This window comes from Chroicocephalus ridibundus, chromosome 3 (assembly GCF_963924245.1).
Source record: "Chroicocephalus ridibundus chromosome 3, bChrRid1.1, whole genome shotgun sequence".
NCBI lineage: Eukaryota > Metazoa > Chordata > Aves > Charadriiformes > Laridae > Chroicocephalus > Chroicocephalus ridibundus.
Genome location: NC_086286.1, coordinates 14,949,102 through 14,965,025, shown reverse-complemented (window position 1 = coordinate 14,965,025; position 15,924 = coordinate 14,949,102). Strand labels below are relative to the sequence as shown.

At 42.1% G+C, this 15,924-nt stretch overlaps 1 protein-coding gene across 3 annotated transcripts in view; it reads right to left on the bottom strand.

The window, feature by feature from the left end:
- FSHR (follicle stimulating hormone receptor) overlaps nt 1-13,463 on the bottom strand; it is an 88,105-nt gene extending 74,642 nt beyond the window's left edge. For 2 of the 3 annotated variants that reach the window (XR_010070172.1, XM_063328097.1), the window contains exon 1: nt 13,208-13,443. Coding sequence is in view for 1 of the 3 variants with exons in the window: in XM_063328097.1 (XP_063184167.1) it covers nt 13,208-13,392 (185 nt within the window). In the remaining 2 variants the exon portion in view is untranslated. Of the gene's footprint in view, nt 1-13,207 lie in introns of all 3 variants that reach the window. The other variant, XR_010070173.1, reaches the window with a different exon arrangement.
- Nucleotides 13,464-15,924: the final 2,461 nt, after the last annotated feature.

Genomic DNA, 15,924 nt, shown 5'->3' with positions numbered 1-15,924 from the left:
TGGCTGATGGAATTCGCGGCAAGAGGCTTGGTTAACCATGTTTGCTTTTGCTTTAAGGCCAGCAAAAATGACAGTCAGCAACACCACCGAACCCGAAATGTCATTGCAAAGTTTCACACATACCCTTCCAGAATTGTTACGTTTTCCCTCAGGTTAATTTCAAAGGTCTGCATCACTACTTTACTATATACTAATTGCAGCTTCCTTGCAGGATCTCCTTTTTTTTTTTTTTTTTTCTCTGTTTTTACATGGTAAAAAGTCTCAAGTTTTAAAGATGAGTTGGTCTTGCAAAAAAAAGGAGAGAATGTATAAATTTTGTAGTTGATTACTTTGTCGGGAAAATGTGCCACTAATTTATACCCCTTGACCTGTTGGGTTAGATGTAGTGCTTGTTATTTCAGCCCTTTTGATTATTTCATCTCACTAGTCCACCACTTTTTTTTTTTAATGTAACATCCATATCTATTCTCGCAAATAGATTGTTCAAAGAGTAGGCATGATAGTGGTCATTCTCTCTCACTTTCTCAGACTGAAGCACACTTTCGGCAATGAGAAAATGAAAGTTTGCTCTGAGTTTGACAGTTGTAAAGGATGTTTATTTCCTAGGGCTTTGTTTATAAGACTGCAGTGTTTAAAAGGGTGTTTTATGCCGCTTTTGGCAAAAGTTGCCGTTTGCCTAAGTGCTACTGTTGTTATAATTCAACAAACCAATATTTAGGGCCCATATATTGAGTTACAAAAGAACAAATAACATGCGGTGAAAGTATAGAAAGCCACAACAAACATATTGTCTGCCTTTGTGTGTGCTTTTTGATTTTCCTTCCTCCTTCACTCAAGGGTAATCCTCTGAAACACGCAGATGTTTCAGCTGATTATCCCTTTATCTGGCAGAAGTAGCCTCTGACATAATGAGTACTGCTATTTCAGAATTGAGATAGCATGGAATAGTTAGTGATCCGTTTGACACCTTTGTTTTTCCAGAAAGGATTTGCCATCATCACCTCTTCAATAAGATCAACAAGAGTGAAGAACATACAGATGACCATGCAAGCCTAAGTATAACTTGGAAGGATGCTGTTAGGCAGGCTAACAGAGGAAGCACGGTCATGGGTTTCTGTCACAGCAGCTGCTGAAATACAAACACTGACATTGGAAAAGGACTTTCCAACTGGGGGAACTCAACACCATGGAAACTCCTACACTGTTGCTATAACTGATGGTCAAGGTGAAATGTAGACCTCCATATAGTCTAGGTGCTCTTTTTTCCTTCTTTGGAGTGTTTTAAGGAAAGCAGTTGACATCTTATTGAAGATTAAGGCCTCTGGGACTGTGGGCTTCTAGGATCAAGAGCCAACCTGAATCAGTTGACTTCAGGCTAACAAAACCCTGAGTGTTCTTTCTACGCAACATAGGCTGAAGCCCAAAGCTGTTGTTCATATAAGTAGGATACTAGCATAGGGCACTTTACAGAAATGTATAAACTCCTTTATACGACGAACATTGTAAAGATGTACTCTAGCTCCAAGTAAGGCACTGCTAATAAAAATAGCAGCCTGCCACCCCTCTAAAGCAGAGGTTAACAAGCTTTCTGTGGAATGCAGAAAATCTTCAAGGAGGCGCCAGCAGGAACTTCTGAAGCACCCCCTGCCTCATTCCCTATTTTCGCTGATAACCACCACTACGTGCGTTCAAGCCTGGAGGACGCTAAACAGATGAATCTATACCTAGAACCAAGGCCGCCTCTTGGCAGCCTGACGTGGAGGGGGAAAAAAAAATAATAAATAAAGTCTTTCAAAGCCTTGAACAAAGAGCCAGTCTCCCTGTTTTCTAGCGCCGCTGGAACATTTCTTCTAGACAGCGTTCATACCTCTGACAGACAAAATGGCAAAGCCCTAGCTGCTGCTGGTCCACAGCCCCGAAGCTACGAGGCTGTCCCCACCAGATCAGGGCATCAATAGGTCCAAGGGCAAGCGCTCCTTGATGGGCGCTTCGTGGGGACTTGGGCCTGAGTGTCCAGCCCCTGCAGTGCTCCTGTAAAGCCCGGGATGGACGTGCTCTGACTTCTAGGCTAAAGTGATCAAAACCCAACCCGATCTCATGGGACCCGGTGGGCCCATGCAATATGCTCAGCCGCACCAATATAAGACAGCAATAACATGTACGGAAATAGAAGGAACCCAAAGTAATATTGTTTGCTACATGAATAATATATATAAAAAAAATAATCCTGTAGATATGTCATTCATGCATTTGTGAAGGGTTCTAGCTAAGGAGACATACACAGATAGTAGCTAAACTCACAAACGGGTGAAAACCTTCCAATTAGTGCTCCACAGGCAGCCCTACTGACCATAACAGAGCCAACAGTTATCCGTAATTGAAATGCCCACAAAAATCTCCACCTCAGCTGTCTTTAAATTACTGACCGTAACACTACTGTGAAATGCCGCTCTTCTAATACAGTGACAGAAAATGATACAAGAAAAATAGAGACATAAAGAAAGTGGAAAAGGTGATGATGCAGAGGTACCACGTCAGTAAAAATATATTTGAGAAAAAAACCCCTGAAACTGTATACGCATCACTTAAACATTAAAAAGTAGTAGAGCTATGACTTTGTACTGCCGTATTTCGGAGATTCACAGCAGCAGGACTGTGTTTCGTGCTGCTGAGCATAAAGCCTTCCCATGATGAAAAATAGTTATTAGAAAGGAATATGAAGGTGCAAGAGGTAATTTTTTTTTTCTTTTGTATAGGGAAATATATTGCCACAGGAGCACGGTCTGGTGAATAAGGTCTTGAAGGGGCTATAGTCCCAGCTAAACCACTGATTTGTTACCCTGTACTCTTGGGAGATTACTCGTCCTTTACATCCTATAGCTTTGCTGCTTCTCTAATGGATAAAATTATGTTTACGTACTCACCAGAAATGTTGTGAAATCTCTTAATATTTATAGAAAATTTTGTGAGCCCTAAGAAAATCTTATCATCTCTATATGGCTCATTAAAACAATTAAAATCTCCCCTAATAATTTAAAATAAATTTAAACAGTTGGCTACCTATTTCATTTGTTCTTTCCACATCCGTTTTATTTTCCCCTAGAGTGGTTTCCTGTCTACGGCAATAGCACAAAGTCCTGAATCTGCAAATAGGTACAGATGGGTAGTTTCACACCTGCGCTTCGTCCCACTGGAAGGCAGCGGAGCTGCTTGGGCAAGCAATTAGGATGTGTACAAACGCCGGTGGAATCAAACCCTAGATTTTCTTGTAGGGTATTCCCTCACAGGGGCCACTAACACCGATTTCAAAGCACTGAGGAATGAGGGCTGGGCTTCATCTGCCATGGCAACAATATACTGCAGACAGAAAATTACAGCTCCTGGGATTCAGATACAGCGAGAATTTCCCCAAACCGGTAATTCCACCTAGAGAGAGTTGTTGTTCTGCCGGGGCATTTCTTGTTTTGCTGTCATTTTCTGACACAGTCTGTACTTCTTTTATGACTCTCCACTTGACAAAAAAAGAAAAGTAAAAATTTCCATAGCAGCTCTGTTGGCCAAAGAAAACTTCAGGGACAAGGCAGGTTTTTTTAGCATCAACCCACTGTCTTCCCATAGCAGGGGCGTTTATAGCCCCTCTCCTTACACCTTGCTTGTTCAGAATATTCTGTATGTCTATAAATATTCCTGCCGGGAGACTGGACTCCGAGGAAAGACTCTGCAGAATTGATTGCTTTCTGGTAGTTAACAGGAAGGAAAAACGGGATTCGGCTGACCTGTGGTCCTTTTTTTCAGCAGTGGAGAGACTGGAGCTGCCAGAGAAAGCAGCATGGGCAGTGCTTTCCACTGCTGGAGCCAGATTTGCTTTCTTGCCTCGGTGAGGGTCTGTGGCTCTCACGGCCATGAGCGCTTCTCGTTGAATAGGGTGCCCTTTGACAAAGGCTCTTTCCTCAAAAATTCTTATTAGGCTAGTAAAGGCAGGAACCGAATATATTTGTGTCATGTGACAGTACGAGTGAAAAAAGAAATCAAAGCTTACCCTGAAGTTAGCCCTCCCAAAGCCAAGAGTAGGGAAGAGTGTTACACCGAGGATCATTTCTAAGCACAAGGCACAGCACAGGGTATAAAACCATCAAAAGGCTTTCAGAAGGTGTGTAAAGAAAACCATTACAATGCTTAGCCTGCCCACGTGACAACCCTTTTCAGTGAAGAAAACCAACCCCAAATAACTACGTATCACTTCTTCCCATCCCGTGCTCCTGGTTTTGGGACAAAGGGACAGGCAGACGGTCCCTGCTTCCTTTGCTACTCTCTCCCACCTGAACCTTGGTGGTTTTATCAGTTCCAGCTACATATACGTGCTGCTGTTTTCCATTCTCATCTTCTTTGCCCGAAGCCAAACCGGTGGAGGAAGAGGTTCAACACACAGGCACGCTGTGCACACGCGCAGGGGTGTGCATGCACACCATTCCCTTCACTCCTTTGGGTAGGATCTGGCTTTGGGGTAAGGGTGAGGGGAGGCTTTATGAGTATCCCACTGCATTCCACAGTTTTATGTTCAGTTCATAAATGCAGGACACCAGAAACTCTCCTGACAAAACAAGCACCACTTCCTTTTCCAGTTTTTACGCAGTCAATCCAGTTCTTCATTGCACACTACTGTTTCAAATAAAATAAATCTGCTGACCATAACTTGAAAGTATATTCCCTCCTTGCTCCACTCTCATACAAAAGAGGAATCAAACAATGAAAACTTGGAAGTTTTCCACACTACAATGTTTACGCCCATGGTGTTTTTGGAAAACCACTGAACATTCACAGATTTCTTACAAATAAATATTTACAAATTAATTCCAATTAACTGACTGTATTTAGACAAGGATTCGTATCAGAAAGTACATCTTCACATGTGCTATGGGGAAACTTTATGTCAGTAGGACCGTTACCAGAGCAATGTTCCATAGGTGTTCACAAAACGGGATTTCCAGGCAAATATGCTAAAATGCTGACTAGTGACTGCATTCTTAGGTAGATAAGAGAGCAGAGAGAGGTGAAAGCTTCAGCCCGCAGCTCACCCAGCGGGCATATGTCAAAAATTGAGGCTGCCCTGTCTATAGCAAGGTCTGAATATGTTACAGTCAAGGATATAGCATTATTTAGATAGTCCAGGCGGAGAGAGGGGCTCAGAAAGCTCCAAAGTTATGGAAATATAGTTGTGGGGAAAAAAAAGACTTGCTCATACTGAGTTGGGTTGAAGGCATTTCACTAAGAAACATATCTCCCTCTGCTTATAATAACAGGCTGTAAATTCTCCTTTAGCTAACCAGGAGCAAATACATTTGCGTGGCTTGATAAGGTAATGGGAGATAAGAAGCATCCATACTTTCCAGGCTAAGCTCCTGAAACACCTAAGGATGTTTGGAGGAAAACATTAAGAAAAAGCAAACGAATCACAAGCTTTCCTGACTCTAGACACCCAAAATCAAGGAAGCTGCACCCGAGTAAAAGCAGAAAATGGGCTCCTTATTACAGTGTATGCAAGACAATTAGAAGAAATAACTTTCTATACTCTTGTATGAAATCCAGGCTTGACTCTGACCTATAATTTGAAATAAGCTTCATTTTAATGAGTTAAATTTCACTGCTAATAAGAGCAGTCCAATCAAACTACAGGCAAAGTGTGTGAAATAATTTACAGGTTTTGTCTGAAAAGGTCAAGGTCTTAAACAAAGAAAAGTGACTTTTCCTACCAAAGTGCTTGCCCCTCACTGTGTAAAACTAATAGACTGAGATGAAAAATAATACCTGTCTTTTGTGCCCAAAGTATCTTGTTTACCAAACACACACACATATTAATTACCAATCGGCTGCTGCCAAAATGAACAACACGTGCCTGACAGAGGTCCTCATCGCCAGACAGTGAAAATGAACTTAGTTCTTTCCACTGAAGTTAACGAAGCTATGATAATTTAAATTAGCTGTGAACCTACCTCAATTATCTTCTAGCTTGCCGGCACAAGGACACTCAGGAAAGTTAAGCAGAACTAACTAAAAAGCCATCAGGTTAGAAGAGATTGAGGCATGTTGAACTTTGCATGGATTTCTTGCGGTCCTCAGCTGGGCCTTTAACAGGTTTGTTTATTTTTCTTTGCTATGCCAGATAATTTGGTTTGGCTTTGCGGGATGCCCTCCTGCACACCAACCGCTGGCACTCGGAGCAGCTATGCCCTGCGGGATGTGTACTCACTTGGCATCTCTCTTCTGGGCAACTGTTCTCTCCGTTCTCGTGGCGTTCCCTCATCCACTCTCTTCTCTCACCCTTGTTAAGCTCTCCACATACCCACTATTTTCAGTGACATGCCAGCCCCATGAGACCCCCTTGGCATCTACAAAGGAAGCCCTTGAGCTGCACAGCAGACTTTCCTGGTGGCTTATCAGACAACACATTTTGTGTGTGATGCTCTTCTAGAGGAATTCCATTTGGAGCTTTTAAAGACATCTTCCATTGGAGATCTCTGTTACACCTCAGAAATGCTGCTGAGAAGATCGAGGAGTTGAGAAGTCTTTTTTTAATTTTTTTTTTTTTTAATTTAAGAGGCATGGCCTGGGCTTTGAGGGAGATAATAAGCTTTATGCTTCAGGACTGCAATGCTGATATGACTTTGCTAAGAGCCAGATCCAGAAAACGATTAACTCAAATTCTCAAGCTGTCACTTATAAGCCCGAGTGAGGAGCTGAAAGCATATTGCATGGACAAATGCAGATACAGGGATAACGAATGAGTTGTCCTGGCTTTGAGGCTCTTAGAGCACAGCAGCTTGTACCCCGCTGGGTCAGAGCACGAGGGGCACACACACTGCCCTTCCTGCATCTGCCTCTGCAGAAATACCCCAAGCTCCCTATGCAAGGGATGGGAGGGCAACCCGTCGAAGCTGAACAACCACAACAGAAACACATAAGCCCTTTAATGTCTTTCAAACTCCTAAAAACACTCTTCAGAACTTTCCCCTATAGCTCTAACTCTGCTCTGCTCTCCCAGCTAGCAACAGTCACATTTGAGTATCGACAGGATTCCCCGAGCCAAAGTGTCTTGGTCTCCCTGGGTGGGATGAGATATGAAGTCAATACATTTTAATATCAGAAAAAGCGAAGGCAACAAAGTCTAAAATACAACGTTTTAATTCTGTGCAGTGAAAACTGATGAGTTGTGAGAAGCTGTAGTAAGGGGAGTAAATGAAGCTAGGAAATCATCCATACAGTTGAAGAGTTTTGCGTGGCATATCATTCAGAGCAAAGGGAAATTAACTGCTGCATAACACCGGTGAATTCATGATTCCTCAAGTCTGTTTTGTGATTCTTGTTCTTGTCCGAGATGTAAAAGGCCTCCATCCTACTTTGAAATGTCCCCTAGCTTACCAACTTCCCCATTTTAACCACATTTTAGTTTAAAAGCTACTTATTTCTGATCTTACCAGGACTTTTCTCTCTTGCTGTGCCTCTAGACTAAATCTTGGTATTTACCAGCTTGCATCTTGTGAATAACATTACTGTCAAACTCTCCACGGTTATAATTACATGAAACAAGATTTGAATGGGGAGGCACCCAAGATGAAGACACCCTAATTCAAGGCAAGAAAATGTAACACCTACAAACGACTAGTCTAATCTTCCAAACACTTTAGAAAAACATTAATGACAATCTCATTCAATAGGCAAGTTTTCATTCTTTGCACAAAGTGAAGCAGAATACATCTAAAATGTCTCACGGAGAGGCTATATCGTGGGACATGGAGGTGACCAGCCCCAGGAACCCATTTTGCCTGGTAGGAGACATGTGGGGATGTGACACGGGTCCTCTGGTTTCTGTGTGCGTGCACGAGACAGAGGCGGCCAGAAAAGCCAGAAGTTGTACATCGGGAGAGTCTCTCTGTAGCTGACCCCAAAGAAAGGCATCAGCTGGCAAAGACCCTGGTACCCCCTCAATGCTGCACGCACACGAAATCAATTCTTGGCTTTCACCATGCGTCCCTGCAAAAAGCTTAGTGATTTAACAAGTCATATACTTGCCATTAAATTTTAAGTGACTGCGCTTTGATTTCAAAGATATATCAGATATATATGCACACATCTATACATCTTCAGACTCGATCGTACATCTCTCATAGACGCATCAAGCTGCAGCCATTATAAGTCAGGCGAAAGTCATGCCTATGTATTTATTGCCATAGCATCACGAGGAAGCCAGCAGAGAGTACTGCACTGCAGAGCAACTCCTATCGCGTGCAGCACACCTCCTTGCGTTGAAAACCTCCTGAAGCTTTGGAAACTGGACGTTTCTATAGAGATATGCACTTTGTAATTTATACTAGCTGAGGATCTGCCCTGCAGAGTTTTTTATCCTTCTTTAGTGTCACTTTCTTCCTTTTCTTTTTTCTCTCTTATGCTCTGCCTATTTCTTTTTATCCTTGCAATGAAAATGTCAAATACAGAATCCAGCATAAGCGTTGGACCACTCCACCAATATACAGCCAGTGATTGTACAGCAACCTCTATAGCTTTCTGCATCAAAGTGTGAACTGATCATAAATTCAGGAAGAGAAGAATGTAGCACTATCTGCAGATTTTTTTCTACTCTAGCAGAAAAAAAGCTGGTTTAAATTAAAAAAAAAAAAGAGAAAAATCTTTAGAGAGCATGTAATATGTTCTGAATATGCTCTGATGTGCAAATATTCTCATCCCCTTCTGGTGTGGGTTTGTTGATTAAATATGTGATTGATTAGCCAGCATAACACAAGGACTTGAAAGCTTCATGGGTCTTCATTTTGTTAGCTTACTTTAGCCTCCCCACAACCTGCCTGCCTTAGATTAAGGTCACTCCACCGGTATAAACACCTGAGCAAGAAACTGCAATTGTTTGCAGGTTTCAATGTAGTTTCAACTTGAAGTGTGAAAGCATAAAAAAATTTCCTAATTTCAGCTCTCAATAAGTGTTGCAGCTACTGTTCACATCATATACAGCTTCTGCCGCAAGGAAGCCCGTCTGACTCAGTACCTAATGCAGAACTTGCTATTTCAAGGCAGCCACTGTTTTAGTGGTCAGACATCTACTCAGCCTTGACTTGATAGTCTAAAATAAATATCCTTGAGCAACTGTAGAAAAACACCTATGCAGAGGGCAAGTAAGAAACCCCACTGCTTATAGTTTCCAGATGCTTGGGAGAAACCACTCTTTATAACATACCTCTAAACCACTCTGATGATGGCTAAACTGGCTAGTGAAGCCAGAGAATGGGTTTTAAAATACAAAACACCACGTGATCAAGCCTAGGTCTTATTTATTTTACCTGCGGTTTCCTCTTAGCACTTTGACAGATGGGTGCCAAATGATGGACCGTATCTGTTGTCGATTATCTCAGTCGTCTCAGCTGCTCCTTTCTAAAACTGGCACCACTCTCCTGCTGAAGCCTCTGGCAAGCTAACACGTTAAACAATTCCTTTTAATTAGCTGAGTCACATTTCCAAGTTTGCAAGCTTTCTTTGAGGAGCTCCCATTCTCAAGAGATGTTTCGTATATCGTCTCCACGGTGTGGAAACAGGCAGAGGGAACCAACTGGTCAACATCTACATGCAGCTGTCAGCTGCTGCGCTTGTAGGCCAGCAAAAGAGGGGTAAACATCAAGGGAGTAAAGTTTAGGAGGAGGAGGAAATTAGGAAAGTAACTGACTTGGAGACAGTTTCTCTTTGTAACAAATACAACACCATCAAATTTTATTTCCTGATACCTTGTTATCCCAGCACTAGTCGCAGGATGCAGTTAAATGCTGATATTAACATTTCTCTCGCGTAACTCCAGGATTGCAAGCAGAATTGGACCAAGCAGCCTTTTCCACCTCTTTTCTTAAGCTGTCTTGTACTGTGGCTTTGCTTTGCCAAATCAGAGATATAGTCTATTGCCCAAATGGTTGCACCTGGCTGCTGGGGTAGAGCTTTCTGGTTCCCTGGGTACCACAGAAGCGATTTCAAGCACTGCTGAGACGAGCAACCCAGAAGCAAGGAAGGCTGCTGTAAGAGAATGACTAAGCTTTTCCTGGCATTTTGAGTTGTGTTCCCAGCTGATATTCATATGCTTCTGTTTAAAGTAGTTTGCTAAATCTTAAGAAGAATCCCTTCTATTCCGAGAACAAGTTATTTTTGTTTGCGTTACTTCCTCAAAGCAAGACCTCTAATGACTAAAAGAAATCTTAGTGAATACTAAGGATGGATTACAAAGCTTGACACCGGATTTTAAAACTGCTTAAAACCGTTAAACCCTGTTATTTATAAAAGCCAAAAATTCTTCCATCCAACTCCTCTTCCAGTCAAAGATTATGAAGCAAAACAGCTAATAACCACAGTCTCCCCTGCAAACATTCGCAGCACGCCAGCTGCAGAGCGCTCGCAAGTCTGAAAGAAGCAAGGTACAAACCAAGCTGTGACTATCGTCTCATGAGATTTTGGCCTGTAAGTGAAAAAGTAGACGTGGCAGCAAGAAGAGTAATGAAAACCCATGGTTTCTGATCTTTGCTCTGTTTCCACATGGTAAGTACAAACTGAAATCCCTCCCTGTAAGAGGCTGCCGGCCCTCCCCTCTGCAAGACCCTCGGCTAAAGCAGACGCTCATCCAACCAGGAGCAACACCCCGGCTCCTCTATCGTGCCACAGAGCTCACGTTCACTGTGGAGCACAAGCTCGCGCTGTTGGCAAACCAGACACAAAGAAACCCATCACGGCAGCGTGTGTCAGTGGCCAACCCTCAAAAAATAAAGTTAAAAAAAAAAAAATCAGCCATGGCAAACAGCAGAGATAATGGTTGTTGAGGGCAATATTTTTACATTTATCCTGAGTTTTCTTACCAAGTGACAGAGCTGGCTGCCACATGCCAGCGTCCCAACTTAAGAAACAGCTGTAGCGGAACAGAAACACACAGCAACAGGAGAAGTGCTTGAGGCTTATCAGGCTCCTATTCTCTCTCCAACGCTTTCACCGGCATGTTATTCAACATCAAGAAGGCACTAGGAAAGCTATCAAGACCACATAAGAGAAGGTGAAGAGCTCTAAGTGTACTGAAGAAAACCCCCTCCTTTGCTTCCAATGAACATCAGCTGCATCCGGCACTCCCAGAATGAGCTCTTACGTGAAAAATGTACCTTGCAGGAGATGTACTTAGCAAGAAGTCTGTGCTTGTGTCCTATACAGGGTCCTTAGACATGGTGGCCATCTACGCTCAAGTTGCTACATGGATTTTAAAACACTTCTGATTCATTGAGGCTTTTTGAAAAAACATAAAGCAAACTTTTCCTGTTACCAAGAGTGCATTTGCAACAGCGCCTGGACCAGTAAAGTCTATTTTAGTCACCCAAATCACCCCTCTGGGCACTCAGCGGAGACATGCGTAGGAAGACACCTTTCTAGATCCCTTTGACCTTGAAGGAAAAACCTACGTTTATCTGTCGCGTAATAGCTCTTCAGCTAATGGATCTGGATTTAGCAACACTAACATTCGGTATGTTCAAAGCAACTCTACGTAGTTTTCATGGACAAATTCTTAAGCCATGCTGAAAGCAGTCCCAGGGCTACCCTGGTTGAACAGGACCAGAATTACCTCCTGAGGAACCAAAAGTTGGTGTTAAGTGAGAAGAGAGTCAAGTTTAGAGATTCCAACTCCGATATTTGCACAGCGCTGCCAGAAGAAAGGATTCGATCGCTGTTCTCAGTGGCACTAAGGTGGTAGTCTGCCTGTTTCACAGAAGGCACGCTCGTGCTGAGGAGCCCCCAGATCAGCAGCCTCAACAAACCCTCGAGAAGTTAACAAGGTTCTGCTGCAAACAAATCCCATTTTACTAACAGGTGCTTTTGGGCAGTATAAAACTCTACTTCTTTGCAGAAATAATTATAAACTGCTTTTTCTTAATCCCTAGAAGGCAGACCTTAACTGTGTAATCTAAAGCAACAATCAAAGCAAAATGAAACAAAATTAGCAGTGTATGCCTGGAACACAGTTCACTCAGGATTTCGATGACCTAAATCACAGATGGATTATTTTTCCCTGTAGTTGCGAGAATGATTTAAACTTTTACTGACCTTTTGTGGTTAATTCAAACATTTTTATAAGGTTCTTACCTCAGTCTACTTATTCAGTGAGCATAACTCCTCTTTCTGAACGAAACAAAACGTCTACCCTAAGAAAACTGGGAGGTAGTAACCACAGATATGTTGTGGTGTGTAAAATCGGGACGGGGTATATTTTTCCAATTGGAGACATACCACTCTTCCTTGTATCCTCCCTCCAAACTTGCCACTCCACTTATTAATCAAAGGGTTTATCCGGGACTACTCCTTTCTTTTTTTGCTTTAGGTTGTAACGATGTCAGACGGCTGTGGGTGTAGGCAAAGGGTGATATAACTTGCTTTAAAAAAAGTTAAAATGAAAACAATCGCTTTGCACAGTTACGTACTCGCCATTGCGTAAGCTCTTTTGCTCGCCTGTGCTACTGAACAGAAAACAGCTGTCATACAGGATTGCTCACGTTACTTTATGGAAAACAAAGAGAAGCTTTAAGATAGATAAAACCCTTCCTTGAGTAACGCAGTATGGTATCTTTCTGTTATTCACTCTCCCCAACTGCAGTCGTGCTGCTTCTCAGATAGAGGAGGATCGCTCTCTGAATGTTTATCAGCGTCCTTTCTGTAATGCCTTCGTGATTTCAAAAAGAAAACGTAAAGTTGCTTCTTGGCAAACAAGCACAAGCCTTTGGAAAGCACCCGCAGTACAAACAAACACTCATCATCAACTTGTTTGGGGCAGACAAGTTGCACGACACGTTTCGACAATGCTAAAGCAAGCTGTAAAGAACGCTTAGGCTTTATGCTTCAATTTACTGTCACAGCACCAAGGAAGCTTGTTTAAAATTTAGTCTGCGTTTTGCATTATAACGTACCACATCTTTTCTTAACAGAGATCTTAAAATGAGCACGATCAGAGTAATGGAGAGGAGCTTTGAGATGTAATTAAGCAAGTGTCAGAGGAAGGGCTGTGCTCTCCAAACAGCTGGCGTAAGTCTCCCGAGCGACTCCCTGCGAGCCCGACCCTTGGCTTGCCAAGCAGCAGTTTGTTTTGAGAGCTAGCAGCAAGGCTGCAGCTTGCAACTGTTCCCATCTCCCTACTTACAGTTCGGTGGTGTTGGCGGGGATGTCCCGGGGAACCTGGACCACCTTGCTCTCCTGACAAATGAAGACCCTGCCGGCGCAGCGGCAGGCGTGGTGCTGGCATCCCCAGCAGCCTGCCAGGAAAACCAGCAAACAGGCGAGGACCCGAGACATCTCTGTCTTCACATCTGTGCCTGTCTCCTTCATCTCAAAGGGAGGAACGCAGAGACCTCCCAGCCCAACTCCCTGAATGGAAGATCCGCCCCAAAAGCTGGGATGAACCACGTGGCTCTTGGGGGATGACTTCTCATCAAGTTTCGGTTCATGGCCCCAGATCCTTTATGACCTTAGAGCAGGGATGGAGATGAGCAATCCTGATTTTCCATGACAAAAATATTTCATATTTAAAGTGGTGTTGAAATCACGGGCCCCAGCCAAACTAACCAGGGTGCTTTTGACAACACTGGGTTTCTGCGCTGGGAAAAGTTCCTTCCTTCTCAGCTACGCTATTTTGCATGCTTTGCTTGGTAAGACCAAGGGACAGCAAAGCATTTTTACTTTCTACAGCCCAGGCGCTTTTGTCCCTAAAGGAGAGACACTATTTATGCTCCCTTTCATGGATCCAAGAGCCCCTGCTTTTGTATTGCTCACAGGCAAAAGAAATGTGTTATTTTTTTTATTGGGTATATAAACTATCTGATAGGTTAAAAGCTATACAGTCCTAAAGCCAGAGCTAAATAACACGCCTTTATTTTCAACTGTAATTATTCTTCATGCACTTACTGATTCTACTCCTCTTTTCCCTGGCACCTCTATAGGAACCTAAACAGGAGAAAATGCCACAATCCCAATGGTCCCTGGGGGTTGGTAAACTGATTTCATCATCTGGAAAAACACCCAGAAATACACAGAACGGCTATTTGTGACACAACAGGAGGAAAACCGCTTCAATTATATCATCAGAAGGCCTGGACGTTGAATCCCCATCTTGGAGTCCTTATTTGTTTTGTTCACTTTTTGACTGAGCTAAAATATCTTTCTTCTTACAAATACTAATCCTTGGGGAAGGGACCTTGCCAACTCTTTGCTGCCACTCAGTCACACTGTACCAGGCTAGCATCTGGAACCAGGATTTGTCTACAAGACACCTGAAATGAGAATTTTGAGATACAAAGGTGGGTTTTTTTGTTAGTGTTGGGTTTTTTTTTTTTGTGTGTATTTTATTGTTTGGGTTGTTTCTTTGTTCATTTCTTCTTTTAAACCATAAATAGGTGTTTCAGTTCCACAGAGCTTTTAAGTCACGTGCGTTTTAAATGAGCGCTGGAGCTGGATTGCCAGGGGTAATTCTACTGAACTTGACCCACATTCAGTCCTTCACATTGCTCAGAAGGATTTAAATCTTGTTAAAAGCAGATGTTGGTTTTTTTGGGCGGGGTAAATTGTTTTTTTTATTTGTTCTGCCATAATAGAAAAGCAAACGCAAATGTTAGGAGGCACAAGACGGCGTCTTTTCTCTGAAGTGTGCTGACCGAAAGACTCCACCATTCTCACCTTTAAAATAAGCACCAAAATGCAGGTGTTTCTGAAAGGAGCTAATTATGATTTTCAAAACCAATTCAACTGATTCTTTAGGTTACCCTGATTTTACCAAATCTCACCAAATATTTGTTACTTTCCCCCCACTCGTTTAAACCCACTCAAGATGAAAAAAGTGATTACTTAGATAAAAAAGGTTAAAAAAAATCACGACCATCTCTTCTTTCTAACAATAGTAGGCTTGGAATAAATTGTAGGAGTGCTCATGTGTAAAACAGAGTCTATTTTGCTGAGGTGTTAAATAAGTTTCATGAGAATGATACTGACTGCCAGAAAAAAGATTTTCTAAAATATTAGTGACTTTTTCCTCCTATGTGTATATATTCCTTGCTTTGAAAGGTATTAGACCTACAAGATCTTCTGAAATGAGTGTCACCTTTACTCTCCTTCGTACTCAATGGGATGAAAACTGCAGAACTATGTCCTATGGTCGAAGAAATTCCCGTATAGTAAGAAGTTGCTGAAGTCCACTGCAAGTTGGACTAACTATACACTTCAGGATTAAACAAATGCCAGGAAGACAACTAACTTGAGGTTTTTCTGTTTTTTTTTTTTCTTTTCAATAGCAAGTCTCTACTTTCTACAGCTGTAGACTGAAAAAAACGCCAAACCAAAAGGTGAAGCCTGAGGAATATGCAGGGCACAAGAACATTTGGGTACAAATGAATGTAAAAGCCATATCTCTTCATCCTGAAATACATCAATATAAATGGTCGTGTTATACTGATGAAATGGATAGTAATATTTACGACAATTTAAAAAGTGATAACATTTTCTGAATGTCAAAATAATTTGCATTGATATGAAGACACTGCAATTTGATTAACTCTGAGTTGCATATATCAAACTACAAAATTTGTTTCAGATGATAATAACAATTCTTCTGTATGCAAAAGTCAGGAGATCAAAAAATATCACTAGGGCTACAAGAGATCTTTCCAATTATTAGTGACTTTCGAAACTATACCAAATGTGCTTTATTTTAACACAACTGATAAAACATGGATATTTTAAAAATATCAGATGAGGACCAGCAGCAAACCATTAGGACAATGAAGAAAAATTGGAGGGAGGCTAACTCCTCCTTGTTTTTGTTTGGTGAGGCCATTTTATCCATACAGTATACACTGCTTTGCTTTCACT